Source organism: Syngnathoides biaculeatus, chromosome 10 (assembly GCF_019802595.1).
Source record: "Syngnathoides biaculeatus isolate LvHL_M chromosome 10, ASM1980259v1, whole genome shotgun sequence".
Taxonomy (NCBI): domain Eukaryota; kingdom Metazoa; phylum Chordata; class Actinopteri; order Syngnathiformes; family Syngnathidae; genus Syngnathoides; species Syngnathoides biaculeatus.
The window spans coordinates 19,686,766-19,706,329 of NC_084649.1; the positions used below are offsets into that span (position 1 = coordinate 19,686,766).

Consider the following 19,564-nt stretch of genomic DNA (forward strand, 5'->3'; position numbering starts at 1 on the left):
GCCCCAAATTATTAGTATTTTTTTTATCGTTGATCTTTCAGCTGTATAGACATACACACTCTATAAGGCAACCATTCACAAAATTGACCATAATTTCCAGCCTACAGAGTGCACCTGGTTATAAGCCTCACCAGTACATTTGTAAAGGAAATACCATTTGGTACATACATACACCACAGCCGTGTAAAAACCGCAAGTGCCCACATTGAAAAATGAGATATTTACAAAGATGGTACACAGAGTTTAACGCTAGCGTCGCTGTGTGCGCTAATGCCGATGCTAGGGCTGCTGTGCTAACAGGGCTAGTTTTAAAGAAAAAAAACCATACTGGTAAAAATCACTGAGACACGGCAGTAACACGGTAGTGCAGCGCTAACAGGACCAGACCGGTAAAAGTCACTTCCTGGGCACATATATTCCACCCGTCTCACTCTTTACCTTTTACGCTTGAGTACCCCCTGGCGGCTGTTGGGGAAAAAAAAAAAAAAATGCACAAATTAGCCACATCAACCGCATAAACTCCAGGGTTGAAAGAGTGTGGAAAAAAAGTCATGGTTTATAGGACGGAAATTACGATAGTTTTCGATGTTCAATTATGTATTTGGTCTGAGGGAGGAAGCCAGAACACCCAGAGAAAACCCACACAGGCACAGGGGAGGACATTCAAGCTCCACAGAGGAAGGCCAGATCCCAGATTTCAACTCACAACCTCTTAACTGTGCGGCAGATATGCTAACCAGTTGAGTGCAAGAGAGCGAAAAACAGCTAGAGGCGATAGAGACAAAGAGGCACATGGTTACAGCAACAAATATGATTTAAGATTAAAAATAAAAACGGTATCCATAATCTCTTATCGGCTGATATTGAGGAAACAAACTTTAGCACCATTTTAAAGCACTACTGAAATGTCTAACAAAATTCATGTTCAATAAACTAAAATGTAAACATTGTACAAATAATCATGGTTTTTGAATTGTATATTGAAAAAAAAATTACCAGACTAAAATATACAAACCAACCAAATTTGATTTATTTCAACTAAAAACGTGGCCAAGGTATGAATATTTCTGAGCTCATTTGTATTTTCTGCATCAGACCTCACGAGTTTTATTTGGACTCGGTAAATTTTTTTGCCTCAAAACAATCAGATAACAACCCAAAAGGGAAAATTAAAATGATTATAATTTAATATTCCAAGATTTCTGTAGATTTGTTTTTTTTTTTTTATTATTTCAGTTACAAAATATGAAGTGCCATCAGCAGACTCTACAAGAGAGCTTGCCAACCTTCTTGTGTTACAAGTATTTACACCCAAGGGGGAAAAAAAATAAAAAATAAAAATTGAAAAATCAAGAATATCCATCAATTTCCATTCTGTTTTCTGGTACAATCCCAGAGTTCAAGTCTCTGCCAGGTTTTCCCGAGTTCCGTTGTCCCAAGTTTAAATATTTAAAATATTTACAGCGTCCGATATTCCAAAACATCCGAAGGAAACTGTTGCTTGATCGATGCAAATGGTGGAGCCGGAAGTGTAAACGGTTTCAGTAGTGGCGGGGGAGGGGGGATGAGGGCGTCCGGGGGGCGGGGGGGGGTCAATGAACCAAGCTGTCGGAATTGAAATCGGTGGTCCTCTGCGGGGTCTTTTTTTTTTATTCTTTTTTTTTATTCCTCATCCTCTTAAAGAAAGCACAGTAGAGGCAGTATGTACATATTTAAAATTACATGGTGAAATTGTCTTTTTTGTGTGTTATTTTCTTCAACATCCGTGACCCTCTTGTTGGGGGGGGGGGGGATCAATAAAAAGGCCATCCGGTCAGTCTATCATTCCTGTTCATCAAGCATCCAAATTTGATTTCTTCACAGAAAAGTAAAACTCCAATAAATAGAAATACAGCAGAAATGGTAAAAACAAAAAAAAAAAAAAAAAAAAGATTCTGGTTTGGGTCCATCCCTGAGTTCTTTTGAGAAGGACAAAAACACCAGACGGGGGAGGGGGATGACGTAAAGTCAGGACTGGGGGGGGGGGGGGGGGGAAGAATAAAAAGACTCGTGTATTCCCTCTGGTTTCCTGAGGCTCATCTGCGGCTCTTGGGGTCCATCCGCCGAGACGGGAGTCCCTCGCTGCGAAGGTCACACGGAGGTGATGACGATCATGAGGTGAGGGGAGATGCTGGAGATCCGGTTGAGGAGGTCGGGGGCCAGCTGGGATAAGTGGCTCTCGGAAAATTCACATGGTGGGAAAATCTGCAGTACGTAGGCCGGCTGGGGGGAAAAAAAAAAAAAAAAAAGACAACATATGCGACGTAGTTACTCGAATGAAAATATTCGGAAGAAAACAACTATTAACAAGAGAAGCTCTTTCGATGTATGGTAGCAGCAACAACGTGAACGTTTAAATACTTCACTTCTACAAGTCCTCGTGGTACAAAAATAAATGCCGTTGTAATAGCAATGTAAAAATTGCAAACGTCTCCTTTAAGTAACGTAATTTCCGGCCTACAAACTGCCACTTTTTTCCCCACACGCTTTCAACCCTGCGGTTTATGTGGTGATGCGGCTAATTTGTGCATTTTTTTTCCCCAACATCTGCAAGGGGGCACTCGAGTGGAGAAGGTAAGAGACCGGTGGAATATATGTGTCGAGGAAATGACTTTTACCGGTGCGGCCCTGTTAGCACTGCACTAGCGTGTTACTGCCGTGTCTCAGTAATTTTTTCCGGTATGTTTTTTGTTTTAAGCGGCTCTGTTGCCGCGGTGGCGCTAGCTTTAGCGTGCGCAGCGGCGCTAGCCTTAAACTCTCTGTGTAAACTCTTTGTAAATATCTCGTTTTTCCAATGTGGCCACTTGCGGCTTTTACACGTTTTTTCTAACACCCGCAAGGGGGTACTCGAGCGCAAAGGGTAAGAGTGAGACCGGTGGAATATATGTGCCAAGGAAGTGACTTTTACTAGGGCGGACCCTGTTAGAGCTGCGCTAGGATGTTACTGCCGTGTCTCAGTGGTTTTTACCAATATGTTTTTTTTTTTTAAACCGTTCCTTTTAGCGCAGCAGCGCGAGCGTTACCGTGTGTGCCGTCTTTCTTTGTAAATATCTGGTGTTTCAATGTGGGCACTTGCGGCTTTTATACGGCTCCGGCGTATCTATGTACCAATAGTATTTCCTTTACATGTACCGGGTGAGGCTTATAACCAGGTGCGCTCTGTAGGCCGGGAATTACGGTAAATATGTTTTCTCAGAGGAAGAGGATTACATATTATACCTTAAGACAGATTCAGCCAACAGGCAAAATCCAAAACAAGCGAGACAAACTAAATAACTGGGTTCACCTGATTGGAACCTGGATTTGGGATATTAATAATGCCGGCCGCCAACTTTGTCTGCAGGTAGTTGATAAACGCCGCCTTTAGAGCCTGGGTCTGGTTCAGAACGTCGTCTTGATCTCGTCCACAGGGCAAAGCAAGCAAAAGACAGAAGTCGCACTCCCCCTATTGCAAAACAATCATGTGCACATCACTATGAAACGAGAAAAACAGGAACAGTGAACCAAGTGGCAGAAAGTCCGGAGCACGTACCGTCATTCTTCTGGCGACGCTCTCCAGCTGAGGCGCCTCCAGTCTCATCCTCTGAACAATTCTGAGGAAGGCGCCGCCTTCCTGGAGGGGCAGCGATCGATGAGCCAAAGCTTTGTTGCCACACACAAAATGCAACTGGACCGCAGCCGTGTCGTTCTTGAGCGCAAGTAACCCTTGCCAGACAATCGGGTATTTCTGTGGAGGTTTAGCGAGCAAAGTGTTGAACAAGAACTGAATGACTTCATAAAAACATTTCGTCATGAGTTTCTCTTACTGTGAGCAACTGCACCATGTTAACAGGCTGCGCGATTTTGCCATCAGGAACCACATGCGTCGCATCGGGCATCTGGGAATGGATGGTCCTTGGGTTTGAGTACATCTGAGAGTACTCTGGGAAGGCGCCGCTAAGTCCCGGAGGCATGATCGTAACCCTCTGGGGTGACGAGATTGTGGGGCCCGCCTGCCGGATCCCAATTAGTCCATCTTTAGAAAGGGGGGAGTGGGGCCTTTTAGCCTCTAATGGCTTCGCGATATCCTTCTCAGAAACACTTTTAGGCAGAATGTGTGCCCTCGGAGACAAAGACATTGGTAAACTGGAAGGCGCAGAGGTGGGGGGGTGAGTCTCTTGAAGGTGCCCCGAATGAGGGTCAGTGGACGAACGCTCTCCTTGTTGGTGTTGGAGCGCACGCATCTCTCTCTGCGCCATATACGCTTCCATCGGCACACCACTTCGGAAACTCCCCCGAGGATCTGACTGCATGGTTTCCGGTTTTAGCTGTGTGGCAGGTTGACGCCCTGGCTGGTGAAAGCGTCTCGATTCTTCTTGGTCTATGTCGTGACTCCTTAAAGCACTTGGGTTCACCTTGAGGACCTTGTCCCTGCCAACAGTTTGGGGGGAAGTGGGTCGTTGCTGCATGGAACCAGACCAGGGAGAGGGAAGCGACTCACTATGCATCCCGTAGCTCATCACAGAGAGTGGGGGTGTATTGACCCGAACGTCTCCCTGGACGAGATGTCCCACTGGAATCGACTGGGTAGCGGGGTGAGGTGACATTCGGCCCAACGCTCCGGGGACACTATGAGGCGGCATGATGACGGACTGCTCCGGATGATGCACGCCTGTGATGAACTGTGGCATGGCGGGAAGCCCGGTAGGCAACATGACCGGTATGCCCTTAGGTGATGAAGACCCGATGGGTGAGGACACTTTAGTAAATGGAGAATGTGGATGATTTGACTTGCGCGGGGATCGCGGCTCCTGTTTGATGCCCCCGAGATGCGAAGGAGGTCTGTCGCCAGCTGCTGTAACAAAGCCTACGTGGTTTCCAGGAGGAGAGGGCAAATGGGGACTGATTGCAGGACTAATAGCAGAAGCCCATGATGCCTTAGAACCATCTGCGCCATGAGAATCTCCACTATCGATTTTCTTTTGATGTTTTGTCGGAAGGTACTCCTGGTGGTACATCGAGCTCATACTTTGATTACCGACTCCCTGTGTGAGACGCTTTACAACACCTTGAGGACCAGAGTGGTAGGTAGGCTCCATTTTCTCCAAACCTGTGCCTTCTTGCTTATTCGAAGAAAAGGTTGACTGGGTTTTACCAGGATGACCATGATCTGTCTGCAAAGACCCTTTTTGAATGCCTGATTGAGGATGAACGTACATTTCCTGTTTCATTTGGGGCATCGATACAAGCTGCTGAGATTCCATTTCCCCCACTGTTGCTTGTGGAATTTGACTTATTTTTGCACTTATCCTTTGGGGTCCCTCAGTTTTCTGTCCCGAGTGGCTTAAAACCACTACTCCTTCAGAGGTATTTACCCTGAGACCTGGGCAAGAACCTGTACCAAGAGTGGAACTTTCAACAATAAAACGTTTAGCGCTTGCCCCTTCATCAACAATAGTTGGTCCGTGGTATGAGCCAGGATCATCTTTGCTGGGCCTGTAGTTGGGTTTAGGGAGAGCCATATCAGCACCCTGATTTCCAATATTTAGGTTCACTTTTTCGTCATGCTCAGGAGGGTTGCATACACGACTAATGACAGAGGAGTGCAGTGCAGTGGACGCAATGACAGAGATCACAGACTTGGTCTCAGGAGACGGCAGTGTGGCTGGTGTTCGAACGGACTGAGGTGACATTCTGCAGTCGGGCAGTGGTAATTTATTTGGCACAACTGGTAAAGTAGTGGTACGCTCAGAGAGGTTCTTATCTTGGACTGTGGGCAAATTGGTAGGTGCATAACTACTTCCCGGCAGAGAAATAGTTTTGTGTTTCAAAAGAATCTGCCGCAGATCGCGATCAATGTCGATATTTTCAGAGTCAGATGAAGGTTGGCTTTCCTTGTGTGCGAGAGGCAAGGCCGGTAAAGGAGGAACTCCTGCATCCACAGAGTGGTGGAGCCAATCTGGTGGAGAGACCGGTGCTCTACTGTTTTGAATAGGCTTAATATTTGGTCTGCATGCCAACGGTGACAGGGAAGGTGATTGGGGCTTTGGGCCTACTGGACTTTTGGACTGCGGGTAAACAGTTTTGATATGTTGAATCAGCTCTTCAGGAGGTGACTCTGACTCTACTTTTTCAGGAGCCTTAACAGCTAAAGGCTCCTGTTCTGGCTTCCATGTAGTAGGTGTGATTACAGCAGCAGTAGCTGCTGAAGGAATCATTTCTGGGACAATCTTTACACTGGCTGCGTTCTGAACTAAAACAGTTGAAGTCTCTTCATTTGGTGGCGGTTGTTCTTTTGAATCTTTACGTGTCTTTTGGCTTTTCGGACGTTTAGTGGTCTTGGGTCTTCCCTTAGTGCCTTTTTTGGAAATGGCTGGTAAGAGAGGCTCTTCCTGGATATTAACCGTATTCATTTCAGGTTCGCCTTCCTTAGCAGGCTGAACTGAGTCTTGCATGTGTGGTTCTGAAGTTATGTCAACCCCAATAGGTGGTGCTTGGGATAAAGAGACGGCTACATCCTCAGCGGTGATTGAGTCGATGGCAGCAATGAGTTCTGTTTCACTAGCTGGATTAGGTTTTTCTTCATCTGAGAAACTTTTTAAGTCCGTTATTGGGCCAGTTAGTGTTTGAGGTTCTCTCGGGAAAGGCGGATCTGTGAGTTTGGCAATGTTCTCAACGGCCTGTTCCAATTCCATCTCGTGTGAAGTTAAACTTTTGGATGTTTCCAGATGTTCATTTTTTTCCAAAGAAACGTCACCGTCTTCATTGTTCCCCCCTCTGCCGGTGCACTTTGAAACATGATCTTTCACCTCTTTGACATTTAGTCTGATTTTAAGGTTCTTGAGAACAGGAGACTTTGGGGTCCTCGGCAACTTTTTTCCTTTGACAAGCTTTTCTTTTTCTATGGTGCTTTTTTCTTCTAAAACTGAGGGAAATTCCTCTTTACCATTCGATTTCACTTCATACATCTTTTCATTCAGAGCAGTGCTGTCTCTGAACGTTTCTTTTTTGTGTTTGTCTTTTTCCTCTTTCTTTTGGTCAACTTCAGATGATTGGGCTTCTTTAGAGGAGTCTACCAAAGTCAGGGTACGGTCATCAGCGCCATCCATTTCCTGATCATTGGCCTCCGTCACCTCGTTTTTTTCCCCTTTCCTTGTTGATCCACATAGTTGAGCTGTAGGCACCTGAATTGTTGTACTTTTCGTGGCACTGGGGGAGGATTTTCCCTTCAAATTTCTCGGGATCTTCTCACAACCCTCAGATTCATTTGGTTCCGTGCTTTTGGTTTCCGTTCTTATTTTGTCCACTTTAACCGCGGAAGCGTCCTCGCTTAGCTTACGATTCTTAGGAGGCCGGCCTCGTTTAGCTGTAGGAGTGGGAGGAGGTAAATCTTGCTCATTGTTCTGCTGCTGTGTAGCGTCCTTGTCCGTGCCACGTTTCCTCGCAGAACGCGGCGACTCTTGAATATCCTTTGCAGTCCGACACTGCGTATCATCTTCAACTGGGGTCGCATACACAGACTTCACATTTCTACGTCTCGCTCTGCCCGACGATATGCTCTGCTCCGAGACATCGGCGTCTGATCCGTGAAGAGGAGATTTTCCCGTGGACTTAGATTCCGCTCTTGGAGAGGAGCCGCGTTTCAGTTTCTCTTTGTCGATGCGCTCACTCTTTCTCGTGGCTTGTTTTTCAGGAGCAGATACAGAGACAACAGTTGAAGCAACTTCAACTGCAGGTGGTCTGCCCTTTTTTGTTTTCATTTCTTTTGTTTTATACTCCTTATTAGCAGAGTTTCCTACAATGTTTATGTCATCGCCGGACTCTTTAGTAACTTTAACCGTTTTTTCTTCCTCAGACTCTGAAACTGTACAATACATCTCTTTCTTTGCTAAGTCATTACACTCACCATGAGTAGTTATTGCCGAAATTATAAGTGGAGGGATTTCGGACTGCGCTGCTTCACAGTCAAGCTCTGGTTCTGAAGGACTGACAAACTCGTGCAAATTGCCGCTACTCTGCTCCTCTACATCAGGTTTGACATCTTCTGTCCTAACATCCTCCTCTTTAATTTCAAAAGGAGAAAGCTTATAAACATCTGTTCCAAAACTGGCTTCTTGTTTGATGGATGCATCTTCTGAATCAGTGGTAGGCTCAATTAGTGAATACTCCACAGCCACATGTTCTTTTTCTTCCTTTATGAAAATAGAAGATGGTTCAGTGGGTAAAGACGATTGCTCAACAGGAGGAAACTCTTTTAGCAATGTCTGTGAGACAGGCGTTGTTACCCTGGATTCAGACACCGAGTCTTCAGCAGGACTGATGGGTTTAATTTCTGGTTCAATTATAGATTCTTTAGGTTCTGGTGATTGCAAAATTTGTGTCTCTTCTGTTGATACTTTTTCGATTTTTATTTCATCCATCATTTCCTCCGGTTGTGTTTTATTCTTTTGTTGCTGCAGTCTTGTAAGTTCCAAAAAACGACTATGGAACAGAACGACTGGGGCTGAGTCAACTTCATCTCCTGTTCCTTGCTGGTTTTGACCATGCTCAGCTTCTTCATGTTTTCGTTCCAGATGTTGAAGTCGTCTTGAGTCTAACTCAAAAACAGGGCTGTGAAGGAAGCGGGAGGCAAACAGCTCTCTTCGTTCTTGTTCCTCCGGCTTTGGCTCTACCTTCCGATCATCAAGTTTATCTTCAGATCCACTGCGGATCTTTTTCTTTTTCATGTACCACGAAGGTGTAGGCCGCGGTGTTGATTCTATTTTCTCAGTATCTTTGCGATTTCGAAAACTTGCAAAGTGAGAATCATAATCTAAGAAGGACCAGTTATCTTCTCTGGAAGATGACAAGGATTTTGCACGCTCAAGCAGAGCCTTTGTATCTGGTGTGATGGTCTGGTCAAGTGCAAAGGAGTAGAATTTATTCCTTTCAAGATGTGCTGTTTTCGGGTCTGAAAATCTTTCACCCCTCGGCCTCTCTGAAAAAGACTTTGAAGTGGATGCCACAGGAGAACGGGGCTCAGCTTCTCGATCCTCCTCAGAGTCAGATCTCACCTCCCCTGGCTCTATATCATGCCAAACACCAAATTCCATGCGTTTGCGGTTTTGAACATTTTTACCAAGATTTCTAGAAAAGTTTATGTCAGGTAGCATGTTTCGCTTCACTCTGCTCTCCCACCTCTTTTGTTGCTCCTCTTCTGCGTTAACCGTGTTGGATTTGTTGACATGGGTACTATGTGTCCTTTTGACAAGCAGCTCCAAATCGGGGTCATTTCTTTCATTTCTGGCAAGCTCTTTCTGAGAATGATCAAAGTCCTCCTCTGTATGTTGCGAAAACTGGTGTCCTGGAGAAGACGTGTTGTTCCAATCAGGATCTTCACTTTTCTGCCTGAAGCTCCTATAAACACGCTCCCTCTTGATTCCTTCACTGTCAAACTGATCCAGTTTCTTTTGCCTGTGAGATGGGAAATTATCTGTGACATCTTCAGGTGGTTTCCCAACTTCATGCACAAGACTACGGTGTTCCAGATCCTCGCTTTCATTTTCTTGTTTGATAAGTTTGACAGGTTTGTCAGATTCTCGGTGTTGTTGCTGATGCAATCTTCTATTTTGCTCCATTTGCTTGCGGTAACTCTGAGACAGGTCAATGTCCACGTGCTCTTCCTTAATCTTAATGCTTTTGGCAGTTTCCGCTGCCTGACCACTAAATTTGAAAATAGCACTGTGTTCCTGTTCTTTCAAAGACCCTTGGTCTGCATTACCCTCGTGTGATAATCTTCGTGATGGAGTGTGGGCTGGGAGTCGTTTTGACTCGGAAGAATCCAACGAACCCTCTATTTTGTCCCTTGGTATTTTGTCCTCTTGAAGGTCCTTCTGTGTTCCACTTTTAAATCTTGAATCTCTGCGTGGGGTTTCTTTATGCTTATCAGAGTCGATATCTTTCCCATACGGTGTAATCACGCCAGGGTCTTGGGACTGATTAGAATCCTCTTCTTCAACTCTGCTTCGCTTTTGATGAATAGTCCTTCCACTTGAATCAGCAAAGCGCCTTTTCCTTGCAGCAAGGCGATCTGAATCCACTGATGAGTCTTTCGGATCATTTCCAGTCTCAGACTTAATATGTTTTTTGACTCGACTTTTTCCATCCATATCAGAATTGTCACCTTTAGCCGTTTCAGATCTCTCGCTTTTCAAGGAGTCATGGGTCCCTGAGAACTGACTTCCAGTAACAGAGTCATTGTCCCCCTTATATTTCTGCCTATCTTGGGCATCTTGTTCAGGTCCCTTTCCTCTAACGGTGCCTGCTTCCAGAGAGGTATCAAGCTCTGTGGCCGGAAGTGGATTGGATGGAGATTGGCCCTTCACTTTCCTTGATTTGAGTCTCTCTGCTTTGTCGCCTCTCTCTTTTCGTTTGGTCCGCTTGGTTTTTTCAGAGCCCACGACTCTATCAGGTTGAGTACTCTTTTCAATCTTTTCACTCTTTGATGTAGGCTCTACCACAGTCTTTTCAGACTTCTCAAAGTGTGGGGGTGAAAGTGAGCTTACACTACCACTCCTTTCAGACGAGTGACTATAAACCCGGCGCTCGGATTCTCTCGGCGCACGATCAGTCGGTGATGGTGACGCGGCAGGTGTAATGGGCCGGCGATGATGAGAGGGACTCCATCTATTTCGGTCTGCTTCAAAACGCTCTCGTTCTCGTTGAATATATGTGTATTTTCGAATGTCTTGCTCAAAGGGATCTCGATAGTCCCTGTAGTCCCGTGGGTCTTCATGGTAACGTGGGTCAAAGTGTTCCCCCTGAAAATGTTCCAATTCAGGGAAACGGTCCCTACTGCGAGCAGCATACTCTCTTCGAGCATCCTCTGTATAAAGGCCAGGCGTGCGTATCGTTTCATAGTAAGCCCTCTCTGCTGTAAATTCGTGGTACAGGGGCCTCCGATCCTCCCTGTTTCATGAATAGGAGACAAAACGAAAATTAAACATTGCCAAATTCACAGAGTTACACAAACATTTCCCTTTTCAAACCCAAGACAATTAAGTCTAAAACTAATGCATTATCATGTAATCCAGACATATTCTACCTAGTTCAATACCTGGTTAAATAGGTCGCAATTGAGTTGCCACAAACTGTTGCATTAACAATTACTAAGTACGGAATTAACATTGTACACAATTTACCTTCGTTCAGGAGGAATTTCATAAAGCTCTCTAATGTCTTGCGCAGATGTCTGCATAGTTCTGAAGAATGCCAGCTGACTCTCTTGGCTTGCAAAGTCCACCTATGACAGACAAAATGATTGTATTGTTAAATTCAAATTTTAGTTCTTTTAAAAATGGCATACTCGACAATTTTGTTCACCTTAATCTTGCTGCCTCCAATCTTCCAGCCTTTGGTCTCTCTCACAGCAGCCTGAGCAAAATCTGTGTTGTTGAAGAAGATGAGGGCCATCCCTTTCATTCTGTCAAATAAAACCTAAAAAAAAAAAAAAAAAATGCTTCAGCCCATTTGATAAGGTGTTATTTAAAAAAAAAAAAAAACAGAATATATAGTTTACCTTGACAACATGTCCGTAACGACAGAAATGCCGAGAGAGGTAATGCTCTGTTATACTGGATGTCAGCCCATCGAGCCAAACACACGCTGTCGGCATACTTTTCCCAAAACCAAGCTAAAAATGGGACGGTATAAATATTACACAAAAGTAAGCGTTGCACTCACAACCACACAGCAAAGCAACTTTATTTGTTGAATATTACCTTTAGTCTATTACTGCCAAGATACTCGCCATCCATCTTTTTAATGGCCTTGCAAACACTGGCAATATCAGAATACTGAACAAATGCGTACTGAGGAATTCCGTTCATTTTCTTGATGTCAATGTCCTAGTGGAGAACAAGAAAAACGTTTAAAAGGCCGCACAGTCATACAGAGAATAAACATTTACAGTAAGATGGCATCTTACGACAATTTCTCCAAATCGTTGAAAATTTTCAAAAAGCTGTTCACGGCTGGTTGTCTTCTCGAGGTTGCCAATAAATAACGTTCTTGTGGCTTTTGGGTGGAATTCATCTATCCTGCCATCCAGCGGCCTGAACTCATTCTCGCTCTCTGTTTCTAAGAAAACAAAATGTCACCAATATGAAAAACAATAGAGCTGATTGTCTTTAGCATTAGCACAAAAACGTACCCTACGGAAAAAATTACGTAAAACAGCTATGATCAGAAACGTAACTGAGCGCTTATTATTACACATTTGCTGGCCGACGCATGTGCTTTATCATACTGAGAAAGGGGTGCAGACGGGTCCGCGATGACCTCACAGATGAAGTGAGCCATTGTTGAGCATTTTCTTGTGCATGAGTGAACACACCAAACAAATGCGAACCTGCAGTGTTACAATTGTACTCGCGTTCAATCAAAATTAAAATACATACGAAAATAGTTGCACATTTTCTGTGACTGCTGTTGTCCGCATGAGTCATCTGTTTGTACTGTTTCACCAAGAGGAGCCCCAAAGAACATTGTGGACTACGAAATTGGTTTCCCACACTAACCACAGACTGGCTAGCTGCCATATGGCTTGTCTCTTGTGATTAAGTATTCCCCCCCCCCCCACTCCTTTTTTATTTTTTTGAGAGGTAACATTTTTATATTACACATTTCCTTCAAAAAAATTTACTTTGCTGCAATGGCAACAATTCACGCAAATTCAACCAACCAGTTTACAATTTCACCCCATCCCCACAAATTCCTTGTGTGTTATATGTAAATGCAGCATGAGCGAGTCGAGCACCTCCCAACAAGAGATTGATTGGTTTATGCTTTGTTTTTTTTTTTTTTTAGTTTAATCAACGTGACCAGTGCTTATTTATTGATTGATGCTCTATTCCATTTCCAATTGTGATTATCCTCATTCGGGTTGTAAGTGAGTCGCAGCATATCCCAGCTGCCTGGCCAAGAGCGAAATCCAGTTTGTCGAACTATCACTGGGCAGTCAATATTAAAAACGTTTACTTTTTTAAATGTACAGTATTATTAGAATTGCCAACTTCTCTTAATTCCTGAATGACTAATGCTAAAATACTAAAAACAGTGCAACAAAACAGGGAAGTGTTTAATGATTGCAAGTTTTGACATAGCAAACAATTATCTTCAAATATAATTGATCGCCATGTAAAATTTTGAACTACTATTAATGGAGCATAGCGACCAATGCTGTGACCAGGCAAAAATCTGCCAATAAATGTTTAATTACACATGAAAGCCAAAAGATGGTGACTTGGAGAGGTTCTCAAAATATAAACCATACTTGGTGTAAACCAGGGGTCGAGAACCTATGGCTTGCGGGCCATACCTGGCTCTTTTGGTGGTTGCATATGCCTTGCAAAAGACATACAGTAGATGTGATTTCTGTCGTGCGGGCAACGCAAATAACGCAGAGGTTTGTCCCAGTGGGGTTGCCGTAATATGGCATGGCAGGCAACGCAAATGACACAGAGACAGTTTGTCCAAGTGGGGTTGCCGTAGTTTAGTGTGGCTGTTAATATCCAATGTTGAGGTTTAAAATATTTGGCCTTTATGGCTCTTTCAGACGTAAAGATTCCCGACCCATGGTTTAACACAATTTTAATAACTTCTTGAAAAGTACTAATTATTTGCTATTGGCTATCAGGCTCGGTTCGTAATTCTGGGAAAGAGCAGGCGGGAGTCCACTATAGATACACATACATAATGTGACGGCTGTTATTTTTTTGGGTGTATGAATAGTACAATAAATGAGTTTGTGAGCCTGACAGCAACAATAAACAATTAAAATCCCCATTTTAGATTATTTCACTTACCGGGACCGTTCCACGCCGTGACTTCAATCAGCATACCAAAGAACAGTTTTCCTTTCGGGACGCTAAGGGCTTTTTCTTGATCCTCTTGCTGTCTGAAGAACACCAAGCCGTAGCGATCTTCTGATGTCCCGTGGATCTGCACGGAGGTCACTTTACCGTGTTTCTTGAACTCGTGGAAGAGTCCGTCTTTTAAGCTTGTGTCTGAACAGATAACATATTGCATTGTGTAAGTCTGCATAATCATAAATATAGTGGAAAGCATACTGATGACAAGATACATGGTATTACACACCAACAGTGTCAATATATTGTGTTTATTAGCAATCATTATCCCTCAAAACACCCAGTCACGACCATTTACAATAAAAGAACAGCTTGAGCTATTTTACAGCTATTTTTTTTTTTTTAAACTTCAACATCAGGAACAAAGCCTACCTGTGGATCGCGCGGGTAGATTTTGCACTTTAATCCCAAAGCTTCTACGTGGCTCATCGGAGTCAAGCACCATTGACGACTGAGGCGGTGCATGCGCAGCTGACGACTGAACGGAACGCGCTCGTGATCCATCGCTTGAACTGCTGTGGGAATCGCTGTAGCCAAAAGGGAACATAATCACACATTCGAAAGTCTAAAACAAATTATGGTGACGTGATTTAATGCTGAAGACACAGTGACAATCCCACCCAAAAACTTGCCCCACCTGCCGCTGCCTGTACTGCTGGTGCTGCTCACGGAATCGGAGCTTGACGATCTGCTGCGGGATTGAGATCGAGGGACTCTTCCGGGGGATAGAGGTGCTCGTTTAGGGGAATGAGCGGTTTTGGAGGTCTGACCAGTTGTCCGCTGGGGAGAAGGGTGCCGAGACTGTGAGGAATGGGACGACCGGCTCCGACGGGGATGGTACGTTCTGTCAACGCGCCGGCCTCTGTCATCTCTGTAGAGGTCCCGACGTGTTGCAGTCGCGAGAGAGAAAGGGTCTCGAATTCTAGAGTCAAAATGGGGGTCTGACGCCTCAAAGCTTCCGCTGATGGCGCTGCTCCCTGGACCGGTAGCAGCGAACAAAGAGCGCTCCCTGTAATAGTCGGCGTTGTAGTGCCGCTGTCTGTCGAAAGTGCCGCTGCGCTCGTGGTGTCCATAGGGGCTGTGGTCATATGCACGTTCGCGGGTTTCTGAGCTACTGCAAAATGACAAGAGGACAGAGAGGGGAAATGGGTCACTCGGATTCTTGACATGCAGCTTTACAGTCTCTCCTGCGTATGGACACCAGCCAATGAAAATCACGTTATACCAAATTCTAACCAAAATGTAACAAAGCTGTTCGGCATTTCATAAAACAAAGCTTCAAATATGCTTTTCTCGGGAAGGAAAAAGGGCAACATGTCGACTGAGTGTTAAGTATATTCTCCTCACAAGCTGAGTTAAGACGTTCAAATCCAGGCTTCTGAATTTCTGTGTGGAATTTGCAAGTTCTCTCCATGCTTGTGTACATGTCTATGGGTACACTACTGCCAGCATTCCTAAAGCATTTCCTAGTTTAATTGATGACTCAAAACTGCCTATGAGTTGAATGTCAGCGCCCACCCCCCGCCTCCCTCGGTGGCCTGTAATTGGCCGTGGACCAGTTTTCCCAACCTCCCACCCAAAGTCTAGTTACTGGTTCCAGATCATCTACAATTTTAATGGGGAAAAGCCATCCACAAAAAAATGGACAGACAGCAAAAAATAAAGCTTTATACCAGGTAGAGTAATATATTACTCACTATTGACGAAAACGACACCCCTCAATATTTTAAGGAATAGTGAAATTTTGATATATCTTCAGGTTTTACATAACTTCTTCTTTTTCTTTCACTTATCCTCATGTCCTCCCTCACAAGATTCCTAAACCTTTTCTTTGGTCTTCTACCTGCCAGCTCCATCCTCGTCACCCTTCTGCCAATATACTCACTCTCTCGCTTCTGGACATGTCCAAACCATCAAAGTCTGCTCTCTCTGATCTTGTCTCCAAAACATCCTACTTTGGCTGTCCCTCTAATGATCTCGTTTTTAATCCTATCCGTGTTCACTCCAAGCGAGGACCTCAGCATCATCATTTCTGCGACCTCCAGTTCTGCTTCCTGTTATTTCTTCAGTGCCACACCGTCTCTAATCCAAACATCATGGCCGGCCACACCACTGTTTTATGAACTTTGTCCTTCATCCTACCGGAGACTCTTCTGTCCCATAGAACACCAGACACCTTCTGCCAACTGTTCCACCCGCTTGGACTCGTTTCTTCACTTCTTTACCACACTCTCCATTGCTCTCTATTGTTGACCCCAAGTATTTGAAGTCATCCACCCTCACTATTTCTTCTCACTGACTCTTCACTCCTCCTTCTCCACCTCTCACATTCATACACATATATTCTGTTCTACTTCGGCTAATTTTCATTCCTCTCCTTTGCAGTGCGTGCCTCAATCTAATTGTTTCTCTGCTCCCTGCTTTCACTGCAGATGACAATATCATCCGCAAAAATCATAGTTCAAGGGGATTGCAGTCTAACCTCATCTGTCAGCCTATCCATTACGACCGCAAACAGGAAGGGGCTCAGAGCTGATCCCTGATGCAGTCCCACCTCTACCTTAAATTCCTCTGTCACACCTAAGGCACACCTCACCATTGTTCTGCTGCCCTCATACATGTCCTGCACTATTAAAACATATTTCTCCGTCACACCAGACTTGCGCATGCAGTACAACAATTTCTCTCTTGGTACTCTGTCACAGGCTTTCTCTAGGTCTACAAAGACACAATGCAGCTCCTTCTGACCTTCTCTGTACTTTTCCATGAGCATGCTCAAGGCTAATAATGCACCTGTGGTACTCTTTCTCAGCATGAAACCATACTATTGCTCGCAGATACTTACTTCTGTCCCGAGTCTAGCCTCCAGTACTCTTTCCCATAACTTCCTTGTGTGGCTCATCATCTTTATTCCTTTGTAGTTTCAGCAGTTCTGAACATAGCCTTTGTTCTTAAAAATGGGGACGAGCGCACTTTTCCTCCTTTCTTCTGGCATCTTCTCTCCTGGATTATTCTATTGAACACGTTGGTCAAAAACTCCACAGCCACCTGTCCAAATTGTTTTCATACCTCCACTGGTATGTCATCAGGACCAACTGTCTTTCCATTTTTCATTCTGTTCAGTGACTTTCTAACTTCCCCCTTACTTATCATTGCCACTTCCTGGTCATTCACGCTTGCCTCTTTGCCTATTCTCTTCATTCATTAACTTCTCAAAGTACTCTTTATATCTACTTAGCACACTCCTGGCACCAGTCAACATATTTCCATCACTATCCTTAATCACTTTTATTTGCTGCACATCCTTCCCATCTCTATTCCTCTGTCTGGCAAACCTGCAGAGATCCTTTTCTCCCTCTTTCGGATCCAACCTGGTGTACATGTCGTCATATGAGTCTTGTTTAGCCTTCGCCACCTCTACTTTTGCCCTACGTCGCATCTCGATGAACTCCTTTCGCCTCTCCTCAGTCCTCTCAGTGTCCCACTTCTTCTTTGCTAATCTCTTTGGATGACTTCCTGTATTTTGGGGTTCCACCACCAAGTCTCCTCCTCCCCTTTCTGACCAGAAGGCACCCCAAATACTTTCCTGCCAGTCAATTGTGGTAAAAATGTCAATTTAATTTGGATGAAAATATAAACTTAGAATTCAAATTATTTTCCTCTTTCCATGGACCCGTAAATGATGGTTCACGCAATCTGTGACAAATCATTTTAGATAACGCTCGTCCTCCTTGGGGCCATGGCTGAACTGGGCAGCCTATCCCACATACTTTGGGCAAAGGGGTTGAAGGTGGGGTGGACTAATCCCCGAGCAGTTGCATAGAACACAACTTATTCGTGTTTTTCTAATGTGGGAAGAAGCCAGAATAGCTGGACCAAACACACACTAGCGTGGGAAGAACATTCAAAATTCACACAGGTGGACCTGATAGGGATTTGAACGTCTCAGCTGTAAGGCAGACGTGCTATCCTTAATTCCACTGTGTGTTGTGTGTGTATATATATATATATATATATATATATATATATATATATAAGTAAAATATATAAGCATGTTTCACGTGACTTATAGAATAAGCATTCTCCTGTCAGATGTTATCTAAAAGCGATGCATTTTCAGGCACACAAGGAAAGAAATGAGCATAGGACAGAGCAATACCAACCTTTTTGGAAAGAAGTTACGGTAACTAATCCAAATAAAACCTAGGTGGTGAGAATGCGAGAGCCGGAATGAAAAATCAACAGGAAAAATCTGTTACGCGAATGTGCCAAAAACGGGCCTCGTGGATCGGACTGCAAGTAATCTTCAATTACTGTGGAGCATGAGGCCGTCAGATAATCCACTATTAGGCAATGGAATTTCCTTCACGGGATGAGGGGAGGAAAAAAAGAAAAATAAAACAACCACAGAATTAATGGATTTCTGAACATGTAGAACATAAAAAAAACAGGAACTTAAAAGCTCGTAAAAAAATAAGATGATGAACTTCAGGATAAATCAGCCAAATCCACGTGTCCTAAACAGAGCATCCAAATGGATCATCTAAGAAAAAAAAAAAATATTTGCAAGAATTCCAAAATTCAAAAAAAGTTATTCCTTGTCTTTGTCATATTATTACATGAGTAAAATAGCAGAGATTGTGTAGCCACTTCTACTCCATGATTATAAAATATAAAATCCCAGGTGTTTGATATGTCATAATTCCACACTCCATGGATCATATCCGATGTGCCTGCCGGCGGGCTTGTGGCGTTACTTCGTAAACGTCTTTGGATCTCTTTTTGCTGGAGATCAGCCCACCTCGCACAGCTACATCCACACACAAGTAATCCAACTCAATGGCAGCTACACCAATCCGTACTAGGATGCAGGCGAATACATCCATACATCCCGGAGTGTATGTCCAATAGTGCAGTCTTCTGGAATCTTCTTGGCCAGGAATAGCTCCACAAACCTCCGTGGATAGTAGTTGGAATGGTCCGTGTTCTCGTGAAGTCTTCTTGGGATACCTTCCATATTTGGGAGGAAATGTAGCTAATCTATTTCATCTTGTGCTAGGATTGATATCAACTTGAAAAAAATAAAAACGTACTTCATATTTTGGTCTTGGTGTGTGTAATGGTTAAGTTCCATATCAAAAACAGGCTGTATCCACGGAGTCAAAAATGGTTTGGGTTGGAAAAAAAAAAAAAAAAAAAAGTAATCCAGCTATCAACAGTTGCCAAGATGGACAAAAGGATAACCAGATGTCGGTAGTCCTGAAAATTGTTATTATAAAATACCATATACCTGTGACTCCACTGTGACGTGAATTTATTTCCAGTTTCTGGTCTCAGGTCAAAATAAAAAGTTAGATCCATGCTCTGGGGAGAAAAAAAAAAAAAAAAAAGACTCCTTCAAAACATCCAGAAGCTCCAAGGCAGGGGTAGTTTCCAATAAAATAAATCCAGAACTTGCCAGGATATTCCTCATAGGTGTAATATCCATAAACAGACCTTGAATTAAAGCAATCTTAAGAAATCATAATGTGTGGTTAATTTACTTAATCCCATGGGCATGGCAAGTCAATTATGATGAAAAGTGGAACGATCCCGAGATTACCTTTGTGAGACCCCCCACGAGGCATACATCCCTTTGG

The 19,564-nt window shown here is 43.9% G+C and overlaps 1 protein-coding gene across 1 annotated transcript; it reads right to left on the reverse strand.

Moving 5' to 3' along the window:
• Nucleotides 1–249: 249 nt before the first annotated feature.
• Nucleotides 250–18,942, reverse strand: si:ch1073-335m2.2 (msx2-interacting protein). Its single transcript, XM_061832305.1, has 14 exons — nt 18,814–18,942; nt 18,089–18,177; nt 14,563–15,036; nt 14,298–14,452; nt 13,863–14,063; nt 11,984–12,135; nt 11,778–11,903; nt 11,576–11,689; nt 11,380–11,493; nt 11,199–11,299; nt 3,846–10,965; nt 3,572–3,766; nt 3,326–3,484; nt 250–2,262 (listed from the first exon to the last, which is right to left on the reverse strand). Exons 1-14 carry the CDS (start codon nt 18,940–18,942, stop codon nt 2,131–2,133), a joined length of 9,261 nt encoding a protein of 3,086 aa, XP_061688289.1. The 3' UTR covers nt 250–2,130.
• Nucleotides 18,943–19,564: the final 622 nt, after the last annotated feature.

What these genes read in the sequence shown, in the direction of transcription:
- si:ch1073-335m2.2 (XM_061832305.1), bottom strand. Translation starts at nt 18,942, where the DNA reads ATGGAAGGTATCCCAAGAAGACTTCACGAGAACACGGACCATTCCAAC. An exon ending in CACGGCGTGGAACGGTCCCG is followed by an intron (nt 12,136 to 13,862) that starts GTAAGTGAAATA and finishes TTGTTTTCTTAG; the next exon opens with AAACAGAGAGCGAGAATGAG. An exon ending in AACGATTTGGAGAAATTGTC is followed by an intron (nt 11,904 to 11,983) that starts GTAAGATGCCAT and finishes GTTCTCCACTAG; the next exon opens with GACATTGACATCAAGAAAAT.